The 13,382-nt window shown below is 36.9% G+C and overlaps 2 protein-coding genes across 2 annotated transcripts in view; one reads left to right on the top strand and one right to left on the bottom strand.

Annotated features, from left to right (window-relative positions):
* Positions 1-1,554: 1,554 nt before the first annotated feature.
* On the bottom strand, positions 1,555-11,744 carry LOC129275654 (sigma non-opioid intracellular receptor 1-like). Its single transcript, XM_054912158.2, has 4 exons — positions 11,365-11,744; positions 8,999-9,199; positions 7,956-8,048; positions 1,555-7,076 (listed from the first exon to the last, which is right to left on the bottom strand). Exons 1-4 carry the CDS (start codon positions 11,492-11,494, stop codon positions 6,865-6,867), a joined length of 636 nt encoding a protein of 211 aa, XP_054768133.2. The 5' UTR covers positions 11,495-11,744; the 3' UTR covers positions 1,555-6,864.
* Positions 11,152-13,382, top strand: part of LOC129276880 (exosome complex component 10-like) — a 55,130-nt gene continuing 52,899 nt past the window's right edge. The window contains exon 1 of the mRNA XM_064109443.1: positions 11,152-12,042. Within this exon, the coding sequence (XP_063965513.1) occupies positions 11,968-12,042 (75 nt within the window). The 5' untranslated portion in view covers positions 11,152-11,967. The remainder of the gene's footprint in view (positions 12,043-13,382) is intronic.

Genomic DNA, 13,382 nt, shown 5'->3' with positions numbered 1-13,382 from the left:
GGCAACGCTGGCCTAGCTTGTCACTTCGGCGGTGGCCCGTGTCCTAAAAAAAGCTGATGGGGGGGGGGGGGGCAAGGGACTCTGTGACATTTGTTCGCCCAACCCCCCCCCTCCCCCAAAAAGAAATAATAATAATAATAATAATAATAATAATAATAATAATAATAATAATAATAATAATAATAAATGAAATAAATACATAGAAATAGAATAAAATAAAATTACAAGTTTAAAAAAAAAGATAAGATTTTAAAAAATGGTCCCCGGATTTTTTTTTGGGGGGGGGTTGCAACCCCCCCAACCCCCCCTCTAGATCCGCTTCTGCCCTTGGAAGTATTCCCTTACTTTGACCCCCTAAACAAGTACAGCGATAGTTTATACAGCATTAGCTGCAGCAATCCCTTTCCTAGTATGTGTATGCACATTTGAGTTACAACATCAGAGAAGCAAACTTATAAGTGCCGGGACCGCCCCATCTCCCACAGGACACTAAACATGCAGTGTTGGTGCAAAAAGTACATCCTTTATAAAGTATTTTAGTCCCTTTATACCCTTGCAAACTGGACCGTAACACGTAGCTTTCCTAGCGAAATATATACCCCTTTTTCATTATTTTAGCAATTTTGACACCCTTATTATGTTACGCCGTACATAATGTGCCCTATCTTGAAAAAGAGATCCGTTTTACGCGTTTCTTTGGTCACGCATGTGGTATCCACCCGTCAATGGAAGAGCCCCTTCCCCCCAGATACCAGAGTCCCATTTCACAGAGAATTGTGATTGATCTGATCGATTGTGATTACTCCAATCAACCTCAAATATATGGAAAATCCATCATTGTCATAATTTTTTCTACAAAAAATGTGCACAACGTCCATTTGTATAAAACAAACAGGAAGCACACTGATTGTCAAGAAAACTGTGAATTTTAGAAAACACTGAACTAACATGCATTTAAGATGCTGTAGTGTTGCTGGTTTTCCATATTGTGGGTGATTGGATCAATTGCAACTCCTTGTAAGATGGAAACCAGCAGGGCCCCGTCTTACAAAGAGTTACGATTGATCCAATCAATTGTAACTCAAAGGAAATCCACCTGTGTCCTAATTTTTTTTCTATAGGAAATATGCACAATGTCCTTTGTAAACAAAGAGAAGCACTGTGAATTTTTATGAAAACAATTAATCCATGAATATACATCATAGCTAGAAAATATTTTGAAGAAGCATGCATAATACAAGATGACGTTGCTGGCCGTCCATAGTTGCGATTGATCGGATCAATCACAACTCTTTGTAAGACGGGGTCCAGATGTATTCAAATTCATAATATACTTGAAATAAATTTCCAGAAGAGCATAAATTGTCCAGAGTCTGCAATACTAGCATTAAAATGCTGCACTTGAGCGATTTGTACACAATGGGTGGGGGGGGGGGGGGGTGGGGGTGGGAGGGCGGAGAAAATCAAAGATATATATGTACAAGTTAAAACATATATATTATTTCTCTATAATGCACAAATAAAACAAAACAAAAAATATAGGAAATTCTGAGAAACACATGAATCAATTTATAATTTGATTATGTTCAATAAGAAAGATTTCTTTTCTAAAGATATCTTTACTATATAAGATAAGATAAGATAAGATAAGATATTTATTCGTCTTTCTTTCTGCACATACATTTTATCTTACAAGTATGATTTCACATTCTACAAATGAAAAAAATCAATTAACCATAAATCATTGTTACAGTAGAAAAAAAAAAGAAACATAGCAAAATAACTAAATGTATTGAGAGAAAGACAAGGAGAACCCCTGAAAAAGCAAGGCTTGTAAGGCTAGGGTCTCCTTTGTTTCAAGTACATGACTGAATAGTATTCAGTGTTGACATGTAATATCTTTAAAATACAAAAGAAAAAAAAATGCAACAATAAAACAAAAAAAGACAAACTAAAACTAATCAATGACAAAAAACACACACTAATAGAATATATTGCTTGAATGTACAGTTATGAAGTCTAATAAACTAACAACAATATGATATAATTAAGTGATATATGATGGAAGAGGAAATAAGTATAGATAACATGGCATGAAAAAAAGAGGACGATCGTATGTATAAATAATAATAGTAAAGTAAAAAAAAAAAAAACATGACAAAGGTAAAAGAAACACAAGAAAAGAATACAAAAGGAAAAAAACATGGGCTGACCCTCTGCAGAAGAATCCAGTTAGACAAGATACAAGATAAATATATATTGATATAACATAACATTCTCCAGTCTTATATACAGTTTTTTAGGCTCCAAAATTAAAAATAACATAGTATATAAAAGCATATCTTAACCTAGAGCAACTCACAAATAACAATTAAGAAGATAACCTTTAAGTACACGCTGAAAAGTATAAATGCTTACCGATTTTTTTATATTTGAATTGAGAGAGTTCCAGAACCTGGGTCCTGTATTTACAACTGTCCTAAAAGCAGAACTTGTATGTAACTTGGGTAAGTGGAATGCAGAAGCATTTCGTGTATAATAGTTATGTATGTCACTATTTTTCATGAACATTGTGACCAGAGCTGGTGGCATGATGCCTGCATTGTATGCATACATTAGAGTACCAAGTTGAAAATCATAGATATCTTGTAATTTTAGAATTCTATGCTCATAAAAAAGTGGGGTAGTATGCGAGCGATAGTTAACATTACAAACAATTCTTAAAACTCTTTTCTGAATCAAGTACACCCTTTCTAGATTGGTTTTAAGAGAATTACCCCATGCAAGAACACCGTAATTGAGATACGGGAGAATTAGTGTTGAATACATCATACAAAGAATATCAGTAGAGAAAAAGGATTTTAATTTGTATATTACACCACTATTTTTTGATAATGTCTTACATAGATGATTTATATGGGTTTTCCAAATCAGTTTTTCATCTATATGCAACCCCAGAAATTTGGTCGTCTTTACTCTATCTATTAACACATCATTAAATATAACATCACCTGGAACTTATCTTTAATATCGTGTTGCTAAAGAGCATATAATTTGTTTTCTGCATATTTAGAGATAATTTATTTGCTTGAATCCACAAAGTGACTTTCCTCAGTTCACTATTAACTGTTTTTAAAAGGGTCTCAGGATTTCTGTGGGAATGATACAAACTTGAATCATCTGCAAATAAAATGAACGATAAAATATCAGAGGAATAGTGAAAATCATTAATATACACAATAAATAATAACGGACCAAGGAGGGATCCCTGGGGAACACCACAAGTGACATTCTGTAAACCTGACTCAGCATCCTTTATTGAGACAAATTGTTTCCTGTCAGCTAAGTAACTCTTGAACCAGTCCAATGCTGTACCCCTGATACCATAATGTGATAACTTGCCAGTCAAAATATCATGATCTACTGTGTCAAAAGCTTTCGAATAATCAAGAAATATACCAATTGTATGCATCTTTTTGTCTATGGATTGTGATACTTTATCAATAAAATGTAGCAAGGCATGGGTGGTGGTATGTTTCTCGCGAAAGCCAAACTGAAATTTAGAAAAAATATTACTCTTGTTGAAAAATTTCAAAGTTCTAACATAGATCACTTTCTCAAGAATCTTTGAGAATGCAGTCAATAGAGAAATAGGTCTGTAATTATTCAGACATTGAGGGTCTCCTTTCTTAAAAATGGGTACGACCTTCGCAATTTTCATGTCAGTAGGAACTTTCCCACATGACATTGATAGATTAAAGACATGAAGTAGGGGTTGAATAATTCCTAAGATAATTTCTTTAATTAAGTTGTTAGAAACCCCATCATAACCAGGACTTTTCCCGTTTTTAAGAGATTTCACAATGGTAAGCAGTTCTTCCCGAACTACTGGTAAGAAAAATAAACTTTTACTATTTTGCTCTTTCATAAAATCTCTGTAAGTCTGCTGAGAAAGTGGCACTGCCCGTGAAAGTTTTGGACCAATGCTGCAAAAGTAATTGTTAAAGTTGTCTGCTATAATATTCCTTTCTTCCACCACATGACCGTTAATTTCAATACTCTTTACATGAGATATCTTTTCCTTTGACTTGAATACTTTCTTAATCACTTTCCAAGTTCCCTTGATATCGTTTCTTGTTGCCTGAAATTGAGTGCGATAATATGATTTCTTTGCAATACGAAGGACTGAAGTAAGCGTATTTTTATAATTTACATAACGTTTACGTGAAGATTCGGTACCACGCACTTTATACGAATAATACAGCTTGTTTTTCTTGTTAATGGATCTCAACAAAGAAGCACTAACCCATGGCATAATAGGAACATTTTTACGATTTCTTCTACTTTGCTTTACAACTGGTACATTTTTATTATACAGAGACATGAATTTTTGTAAGAACCTTTTAAACGATATGTCCACATCATTTTCTTTAAGAACTTCACTCCAGTCCGTTTCTATCAAGGCTGCCCGCAGCTTTGCAATATTAGCGGAAGTGTTTTTCCGAATTGATTTGGATTCTTGTTTACAGACTTTACCCAAGCTATATTTGATTGGATTAAACTGTTTTAACATATTTTTCAAGTTTAACCACAGCAGGAATATATGATATCGTCGGCCTCATGCCAAAAAGGCCTGAACCCGATATGGCATTTTGCTTCCATAGCACAGATTGAAAGTGCTAATACATGTACCAATCTCATATAAATCATTCCCACTATACATTTTCTCAGTCTGGTACTGTAATATAATGTAACTAATGTAATAATGTAACTAAATTGCTAAATGATACATGTAGACAATAATTAGCAAGGACAAATGCATTGTGGGCTTACTTCTGGGATTCTTGGTTCAAGACACACTCGGAAATTTACCAAAGTCAGAGGTAATAAAAATATCCGACTTTTGAAAATGATGTGCTATACATAAGGATGTACATTCATAATATAAAGTGCGTATAAAAAAATGGTTACACTTAGAAAAAATCCTGTAAAATTATATATTTGTAATATCCTGAAGATTTTTCCACATTTTAACATTGGTACAGATCCATTAAAGCAAATGACGATATAACTGTCGAAAAATATTTCCACTTGAGTGAACACCACTTACTTTTGAAAAGTTAGTGAAAAATTATTTGCGCAGGACTTTGAAAAAGTTATGCATATAAAAGTAGACCTTAATCATGAACACGTGAAATTTAGCTAGTAAAATTTATTTGAAGATATCTTTTATCTTTTTTAACTTGTTTCCTTGCCCGAAACACTTCGAAGAGTGCATTGCGCCTCATCCCACTCCCCCACACACCGAGGCCATCATGACAATATTTGCTTTACACTGAGCTGTGATTTACATGACATGGCTTAGGCTTGATTTTCATTTTTTTAATCATTGCCAAGCTTGGGAAAAGTGTGGAGAAACAAGTATTAAATGAAAAAGGAAATGTAAACCCACTTTAAATGATAAAAACTTAGTGAAAAAATGCTGGAGATGTCTGATATAAACGTTTGTTCAGATTCAGCTATGTCCTCAGATCCAGCTGGCAAAAAAGAGGTAAAGGTTGTGCTTACTAAGTGTTGAAATTTCAATTAGGGTGGTAAAATTGTTACACTGTGCTTGAATGTATCCGTTTTATTTCAATTGACTAAAAGTGCAAGGGAAATGTATGAGAAATGTTTTGCAGGGTAAGTTTGATTTCGCCCTTTCCCCTTGACACAGCGTGAAAACCAGCATTTCTGAGCAAACAGATTTCTGCGAGCTTTACAAAAATGGACAGTGCTCACTCAAGTGTAACATTCTGTCAAAACTTTTACTTTCATTGGACAGATGAGACCCAAACCCAAGATTGTATGTGAAAAAATTACCCACATGTTGTATATTTTTTAATTCCCAGGGCTTTTTCAAAGTGTAAACTTTTTTTGATACGCACTGTATTATGATCGTTATATCACTCTTGCATATAAAAGTCAGAGGTAAAAATATCCAACATATTTTTCTAATTGATGTGCTACAAAGGAATGTATATTTATATACACGTAATATTATAATCATCATATCACCTTGGCATATCAATTCGAGGTAAAAATCCAAACATCCAACATTTTCTTTTCAATTGATGTGCTCTACCAAAGCATGCATATTCAAAATATAATTATATTCATTATACCACTCTTGTATGAAAGATACCAAATAAATTGGCCAGAGGTAACCGGTCAGAGGTAATACTTTGGAAGTGATGTGTTAGACAAAAGATTATATATTCAATATATTATGATCATTATGACACTCTTGCATATTAATAGTAAGTGTGATACTATCCAACATCAAAAAATGGAAGTGTGCTATACAAAACATTGTACATTCATCACGTTCATTTTTAATTATTATCATTATTGTTATCAGAACTCATTCAAACATTTCTAAAAATCTATTGAAGGGTAGCAATTTTGATTAGTAAGATGGTACCTTAGGCCTACCTATCAAATGCTAATAAAAAGAATCGATGCTGGTCCTATTTCAGATAGAGTTGCTTTAATCTCCATCAAACAAAAAAGGTCCTCACTTTCAAAAGGGGGGGGGGGGGAGCAAACTTGTGTTAGAACGGCCAATTTACATTACAGATTTTGATTATGCATCTCAAAAGGAGGGGGGGGGCACAGGCCAGATGTGCCCCCCTGGATCTGCCAATGGTTTGGCCAACCTTTATAGAGTATCAAACCTTATTTCATGTTTTAAATTAAAAACCTTTGAACTTATGAACCATCAGTATATCAATAGGAAAAACAAACTTAACCAAATTAACTGTCAATCTAACCACCCCCCTTCCCCATTCTGTTAACTAATCCACTAACAATCTTAAACCATCATCAAAGAACACATAGCAGTTCCTGGAACAGTGCCTCTGCGTAGATCCTGACGATTCGGTAGAGGGTGTAGAAGTCTTGGGTACTGAAGATTGTGTCGGAAATGGCAAACGGGAGGGTGGAGGGTATAAAACCACGCCCATATTCAACCATCCAGGTGCCCGCGGTCCACTGGACGGAAGTGGCCTCACCCCAAGCATGGAGTAGTGTGACTCCTATCGTCAACCGAAAATGAAAAAAAATAAATGAGAGTCGGTTTGTTGATCTCAGACAAATGAAAGGTCTGTACTTCTTCACAATATCTATGCATTAGCTCTCTATTGCAAGATGATAATGAATTGTTGGGATATTTTTGTTGAAAACACGTTCCAAGAAAAATACCCTTTTTAATCATTACTATAGTTGATTATACCCTACCCCTCTCTATTCAACGTAAATGAAATCATTGAAGCTGTGAGTACAGTGCCTCTCAGAAAAAGAAAAGAAAACAGGATTCACCATTATCTTCCCACCTTAGCTTTTTAATGATAAAATGATATTTCATTCCTAATTTGCAATTTTTCTTCTTTATTTGGATAGGGGCCTACCTCATAATGTCATGATATGAAAGATGGACAAGAAGAGTTTGATGATTTAATGTTAGGATTAAGTTGCACCTAAAATAGTCAAGATGTGTCAAGTAAACAACAAAAGGGTTTTAAGGAGGAATAGTCAATAGCATTTCTCACTGTCCTTTGTTATGCTTCTTTCACGAATTCGCTGCATCAGAGTGAAGACCGGTTTACAAATGAGTTTCCGCACAAATCGTTCTTACATGGCTCAATTTTTAGTGTTTATAATGTGGTATACCTTGCATATAGGATTCCCTAAATATTCATCTTGATTTCAAATTTGTAATCAAAACATATTGATAATTGTAATATCTTTGAAAACAAGTTCCTTTTTTTCCTGGGACACACAAATTTTCCTGAACCTTCAACCACTTTGGATAATCAACACTGTCCTGTGAGGATGTTAGAATGATGGAGGCAGTAAATGTACAAATTTAATAAGAAAAATTGAAATACTAAGATTCAAAGAATGATGGTTCTTACCCGGTCCATACTCTTCACTCTCGGTTGTTCCTTCTTTCCACTGCCGAAAATTCCCACTTATGATCGTGTCAGAAACATTTGCCCAATATCGACCTGTGAATAAACAATAAATAGAGTGATATAGAAATTAATACCTTTTCCTTTTCACCCTAAAATGAAAAAAAAATGCATTTGCAATACTCTTGGTTGCTTTGATCTCGCACAAGTTTACATGTACTCATGCTTTTATAGAACAAGTAAAATATTCTCCTCCCCCTGGCAACCAATTCTGCAAATTGTCTGTTTTTGGATCCCCTCAAAAAAAAAAAAAAAAAACCTATTATCCATAAAAAAAGCACAATATGTTACTCTGATAGGAAACAATTTTCATTTTACAGTTTTTTGGGCCAAATTGGGACGATTGCTGAATTTGAAGACTTTCTATTTTTAAGGACTACTTTTTTTTCCTTTTAGCTCAACTAGCACTTATGCCGTAAAAGTCTTTCTCATTGTTCTGCTGTACGTAGAATCTTGATCTTCTAAATATTCTTGAATAATATTTTCTTGCAAATATATTGGGGCAACTTAAGAAAAGATGGTATTACACCCCAAAGCATTTCAGTTTGCAAATTTTAGGGGTTACTTTGGCTGTCATGAAAAAAAATCACTTGTCTTCCTAATGTATTTCCAATGCTTCTCTTAATAATAATAATAGCTGGATTTGTCAAGCCCCGTTTGCCTTAGGATACAAGCGCTGCTATTATTATCACGGCTTTGGCTAAACTGCCCATATAGGCGGTCTAGCTGAGCATTTGAGGAATTTCTTCCTACCGGGTACCCATTCACCTCACCTGGGTTGAGTGCAGTACAATGTGGGTAAATTTCTTGCAGAAGGAAAACATGCCATGGCTGGGATCGTACAGTACCCACGTCCCTCAGTATGAAAGACGAGAGTCATAACCACTCGACCACGAGGCCCCGACCTTACTACATCAGCAAGCTACCCTACCCAAGTATCAAACAAGCCTAATGATCAGCTTAAACGACTATCTTCTATTCCTCACCAGAATGACCGCCAGTATCCACCGCAGTGCCAAAGAACAGAATATACTCGGTGAGCGAGGCATGCACGAGACACATGGCCCCCATCCAGCCACCGGCATTCATGAAGATCCATTCCTCCCTCTCTTTGGGTAGGATGTGACCAGGGTATCTCTCCCGAAGAACCTCACCCACCTTGTCAAAGGCATCTTGGTGTGGAAGTCCTGTCAGAAAGAAATACAATTGTTATGTACATTTTTGATGAGTTAGAGTGAAGCAATTCAAATCCCCTGGGATACCCCCCCCCCACGAGAAGATTCCGCAACAAATATATACCCTAGGGCTATTCCATAAAATGATCAACCGTTTTGTACGTCTGACCCCCATTTTTCTCAAGTCTTACTTCACGTCATAAAATGACCAAGCCATGGCCCTTTGAGAACATTAACCTACAGACTGTCAAAAGAACAAGAAATGAGAGACAGAAAACTTCATGAAGGTCCCACATATAGGGGGTCGGATGTACATATTTTACGGAATTGCCCCCTAGTAGAATGCCTCTGGCGGTCTCACCTGCATCACACGATTCAATATAGCAGCAGCGCTGACTTTGAAAACTACTATAAAATAATTATTCACAAAAAAAACACTCATATAATGATACAATACTACGTTCATTGATATTTGACCTTGATCATGTGACCTAAAACTTGTAAATGATATTGACCCCATATATACATTTTATACACTATATAGATCTATGAACTTTGAAAGTTATGACAGCAATCTAATAATTACCTCAAAAATGGCCAAAGTTCAATGGCCTTAAATGACCTTTTGACTTTTGTCATGTGACCTGAAACTCGCATGAGATGTTCAGTGATAGATGACTCTAATGTCCAATTAAGTTTTATGAACTAGACCAATATACTTACAGAGTTGTGATGGTAATTCAACAAATACCCCCAACATGGCCAAAGTTGAATGACCTTAAATGACCTTGGTCATGTGACCTGAAACTCAGACGGGATGTTCAGTGATACTTGATTACTCTTATGTCCAAGTTATGAACTAGACCAATAAACTTTGTTATGATGGTAATTCAACAAATACCCCCAATTTGGCCAAAGTTCATTTACCCTAAATGACCTTTGACCTTAATCATGTGACCCGAAACTTGCACAGGATGTTCAGTGCTAGTTGGTTACTATTATGTCCAAGTTTAATGAATCAGATCCATAAACTTTCAAATTTATGATGGTAATTCAACAGATACCCCCAATTTGGCCAAAGTTCATTGACCCTAAATGACCTTTGACCTTGGTCATGTGACGTGAAACTCAAGCAGGACGTTCAGTAATACTTGATTAACCTTATGTCTAAGTTTCATGAACTAGGTCCATATATGTTCTAAGTTATGACATAATTTCAAAAACTTAACCTTATATAATTAGGTTAAGATTTTGATGTTGATTCCCCCAACATGGTCCAAGTTCATTGACCCTAAATTACCTTTGTCATGTGACCTGAAATTCAGGCAGGATGTTCAGTAATACTTGATTACCCTTATCCTTATGTCCAAGTTTCATGAGCTACATGTAGGTCCATATACTTTTTAAGTTAATAATGACATTTCAAAAACTTAACCTGGGTTAACATTTCAATGTTGACGACGTGACATGAAAAGCGGCGCCTCGTAGTCTCGCTCTGCTATGCAGGCGAGACAAAAAATGTTTTGAAAATAAAAAGATAGAAATTTCCCCCAATTTTGGAAACACCTATCCCCATGCAATAGACTATATATGCAAATTTAGTCTTCCCACAAAAGGGTTGCATGACTTGTCGAGTATTAGGCGCTCGAGGCTCTTGACTGTCTTGATCCGCAATTTACGAAATTCAGAGTTTCGTTCATGTACCAGGGGCCGCGGAACCGGGGGGGCTTCAGCCCCCCCACTTTTTTCCAAAAGTCAAAACCGTGTACAAAAACGTAAAAATGACCATAGGATTGTGATTTTTTGCATGGTCAGCCCCCCCACTTTGAAAACCGTTCCGCGGCCCCTGTGTACTTCGAGTACATGTATACGTCTACTGAATATAATTCCAGTCTTTCCATCATGACATAGACTAGTCTATGATGACAGTCACTAGTCAGGAGTAAATTAGTAGTAGTACAAATATTCAGTTCAAGAGCACAGACATTGTACACCCCCCCCCCAGCGCCTCCCGAGGCCCAGAGCTGGACTGCTGGAAATAAGTGGAATCATTTTGCCTTTTTAAGGCTTTAAATATTTTTCAGTTTGCTTTTGTTTTGGCTTTAATTAAAGTTTTGTTTTGGTTTTGTCTTGCCCATTTCATGCATTTGGGAGTAGAATTGCTGATTAGTTCTTACCAACAAATTTCTCTGCTATTCTTGCAATTGTCTGATCATCAGTTAGATACGATTTTGTCTTCAACCAGAGATGGGTTTCATTGATCAAGGCACCAAATAAAACCAGAATTGATATCTTTGACAATGACATTTTGCCTGTTCTGACTTCAACTTCCAACCAACTACTCGGTACTCCCAATTATAGTACACGTACATGCATGAAATCACGTGACAGTGTACTGGTATCAGGTGACCTAGTAAAGTAGTAAGCATTTAGGATGGAGATTTTTCTCCAAAATACCGATTACTCATTGCTATATTTGGAGAAAATACAGCTCACGAACTTTTTAAAGCTATAGATCTAGATGAATTGTTTACTGCCAAAAAAAAGAAAGAAGAATTTAATCGACGACTTTGACTTTAAGTTTATGTACAGTACCGTACATACAGTACAGAGAACTAGAGACGTCAGAGAAAGCTCCAACGATGCTCCCACGTGGTGTTTTGAAGATGGCGTCAGTCAAGCTGAGACTGATTGAGATGAGATCGAGACGAGTTTGAGCCACGATTTCCCAATCAAACTAACAAGAGATTTAACATTCGAAAGTTTTCAACCGTTTAAAAATGACTGAAAAGGCTGGAGACGAAATGATGGTCACGGATGTGCCAGGATTCACCAGTGTGAACGATTTTGCTCAGGTTTGTTGACACACTAATTCAGCGTGGAGCTGGGATGAGATTAACCCAGAGAGCTCCCGCCCGCGCAGCGGGCGCCCGCTGCGCGGGCGGGAGCTCTCTGGGTTAGGATGAGATGAAGCCTCGCACTCGCAGCGTTGCGGCTGGATGATGCTGCTGTGGCCGCTAGCGCTGCGCTGTACTGTAGCCGTCGCCGCCGGCTAGCGCGCTGGCCTGCCAGGCACCTGACAATGACATGCCGCACTGCCCGCGTCTAGAGTTTCTGTTTGTACTTTGAAAGCTAAAAAGTATGGCAAGTTCGTCTGCGCAGTCCTCCTTGTCTTCGCACACACGTATCTAGGGACAGTGATTTTCCGTTTAAAAAAATTGCCTTTTCCGTTTCAGAAAATCGTAAATTCCGTTTCACTTTCAGCATGTCAGAAAGCGGAAATTCCGTTTCCCCATAGACTTTGTGTACACGGAAAATTGGCTATTCCGTTTACCATTCAGGAGCAATATATCACTCGCGCTGGTCAAAATTTGTATCTGCCACTGTATGTACCAACAACGCAGTAGAATCCGCTCTAACCATGCTAACACTACAGTTAATCGGATCTAGTATGGGGTACACAAAATATTTTGACAAACATATTTGACATAAATACATCCTTACCTTTCAGTTTCACATTATTAGCATTATTTGTTAAATTAAATTTTATAGATAATTTTGGGGGGTTTTGGACATCGTTTCGACCAGTCAACGACTTTAGCCTATCCGCCATTTTGGATTTTAAGACCGGAATATTGTACTGTTACATCTTCAAACGTAGAGGGCAGCAACACATGACCGTGTTGTTTGCATGTGAATGTTTTCGATACGGCCGACCCCGCCGCCGGCCAAGACCCGGGAGAGGCCCGGGGGTTCGATCGAGAGTGATGGAGTCGAGAGCAGTCACGATGTGTGGATTGTCATACTTTGTAGTGAAGTGAGATCGTGTTTTGTGAGGTTTTGTAGCCATTTAATATTCGTATTTTGTTGAGATTTTGGGGTAATTACTGTTGCTATTCTGTGTATTCTGAGGAAAAATATGTTTTCCGTGATTTTCCGTTTGAAATGCCACTTTCCGTTTCAAAAGGCAATATCCGTGAATTCCGTCCGTTTTCCGCGATCGCGGAAAATCACTGTCCCTACGTATCTGCGCGATTCTACATGTAGTACGCGATGACCACAGACTTTACACAGTATTTGGAAAGATATTCATTAAAAAATTCGACTCAAAATTACGAAAAAATAATGAATTTTGGGCATTTCATGTGATGGCCTCAAAAAGCAGCCTTTTTCATCAAAATCCCCAAATTGCGTG

Source organism: Lytechinus pictus, chromosome 14 (assembly GCF_037042905.1).
Source record: "Lytechinus pictus isolate F3 Inbred chromosome 14, Lp3.0, whole genome shotgun sequence".
Lineage (NCBI taxonomy): Eukaryota > Metazoa > Echinodermata > Echinoidea > Temnopleuroida > Toxopneustidae > Lytechinus > Lytechinus pictus.
The sequence above is the reverse complement of the archived record's forward strand: the minus strand, read 5'-3'. Positions and strand labels throughout refer to the sequence as shown.

Coding starts and splice junctions, on each gene's coding strand:
- LOC129275654 (XM_054912158.2), bottom strand. CDS start 11,494: ATGTCATTGTCAAAGATATCAATTCTGGTTTTATTTGGTGCCTTGATC. Junction 9,200..11,364: donor AATAGCAGAGAAATTTGTTG/GTAAGAACTAAT, acceptor TCTTTCTGACAG/GACTTCCACACCAAGATGCC. Junction 7,077..7,955: donor GAGTGAAGAGTATGGACCGG/GTAAGAACCATC, acceptor GGTTGACGATAG/GAGTCACACTACTCCATGCT.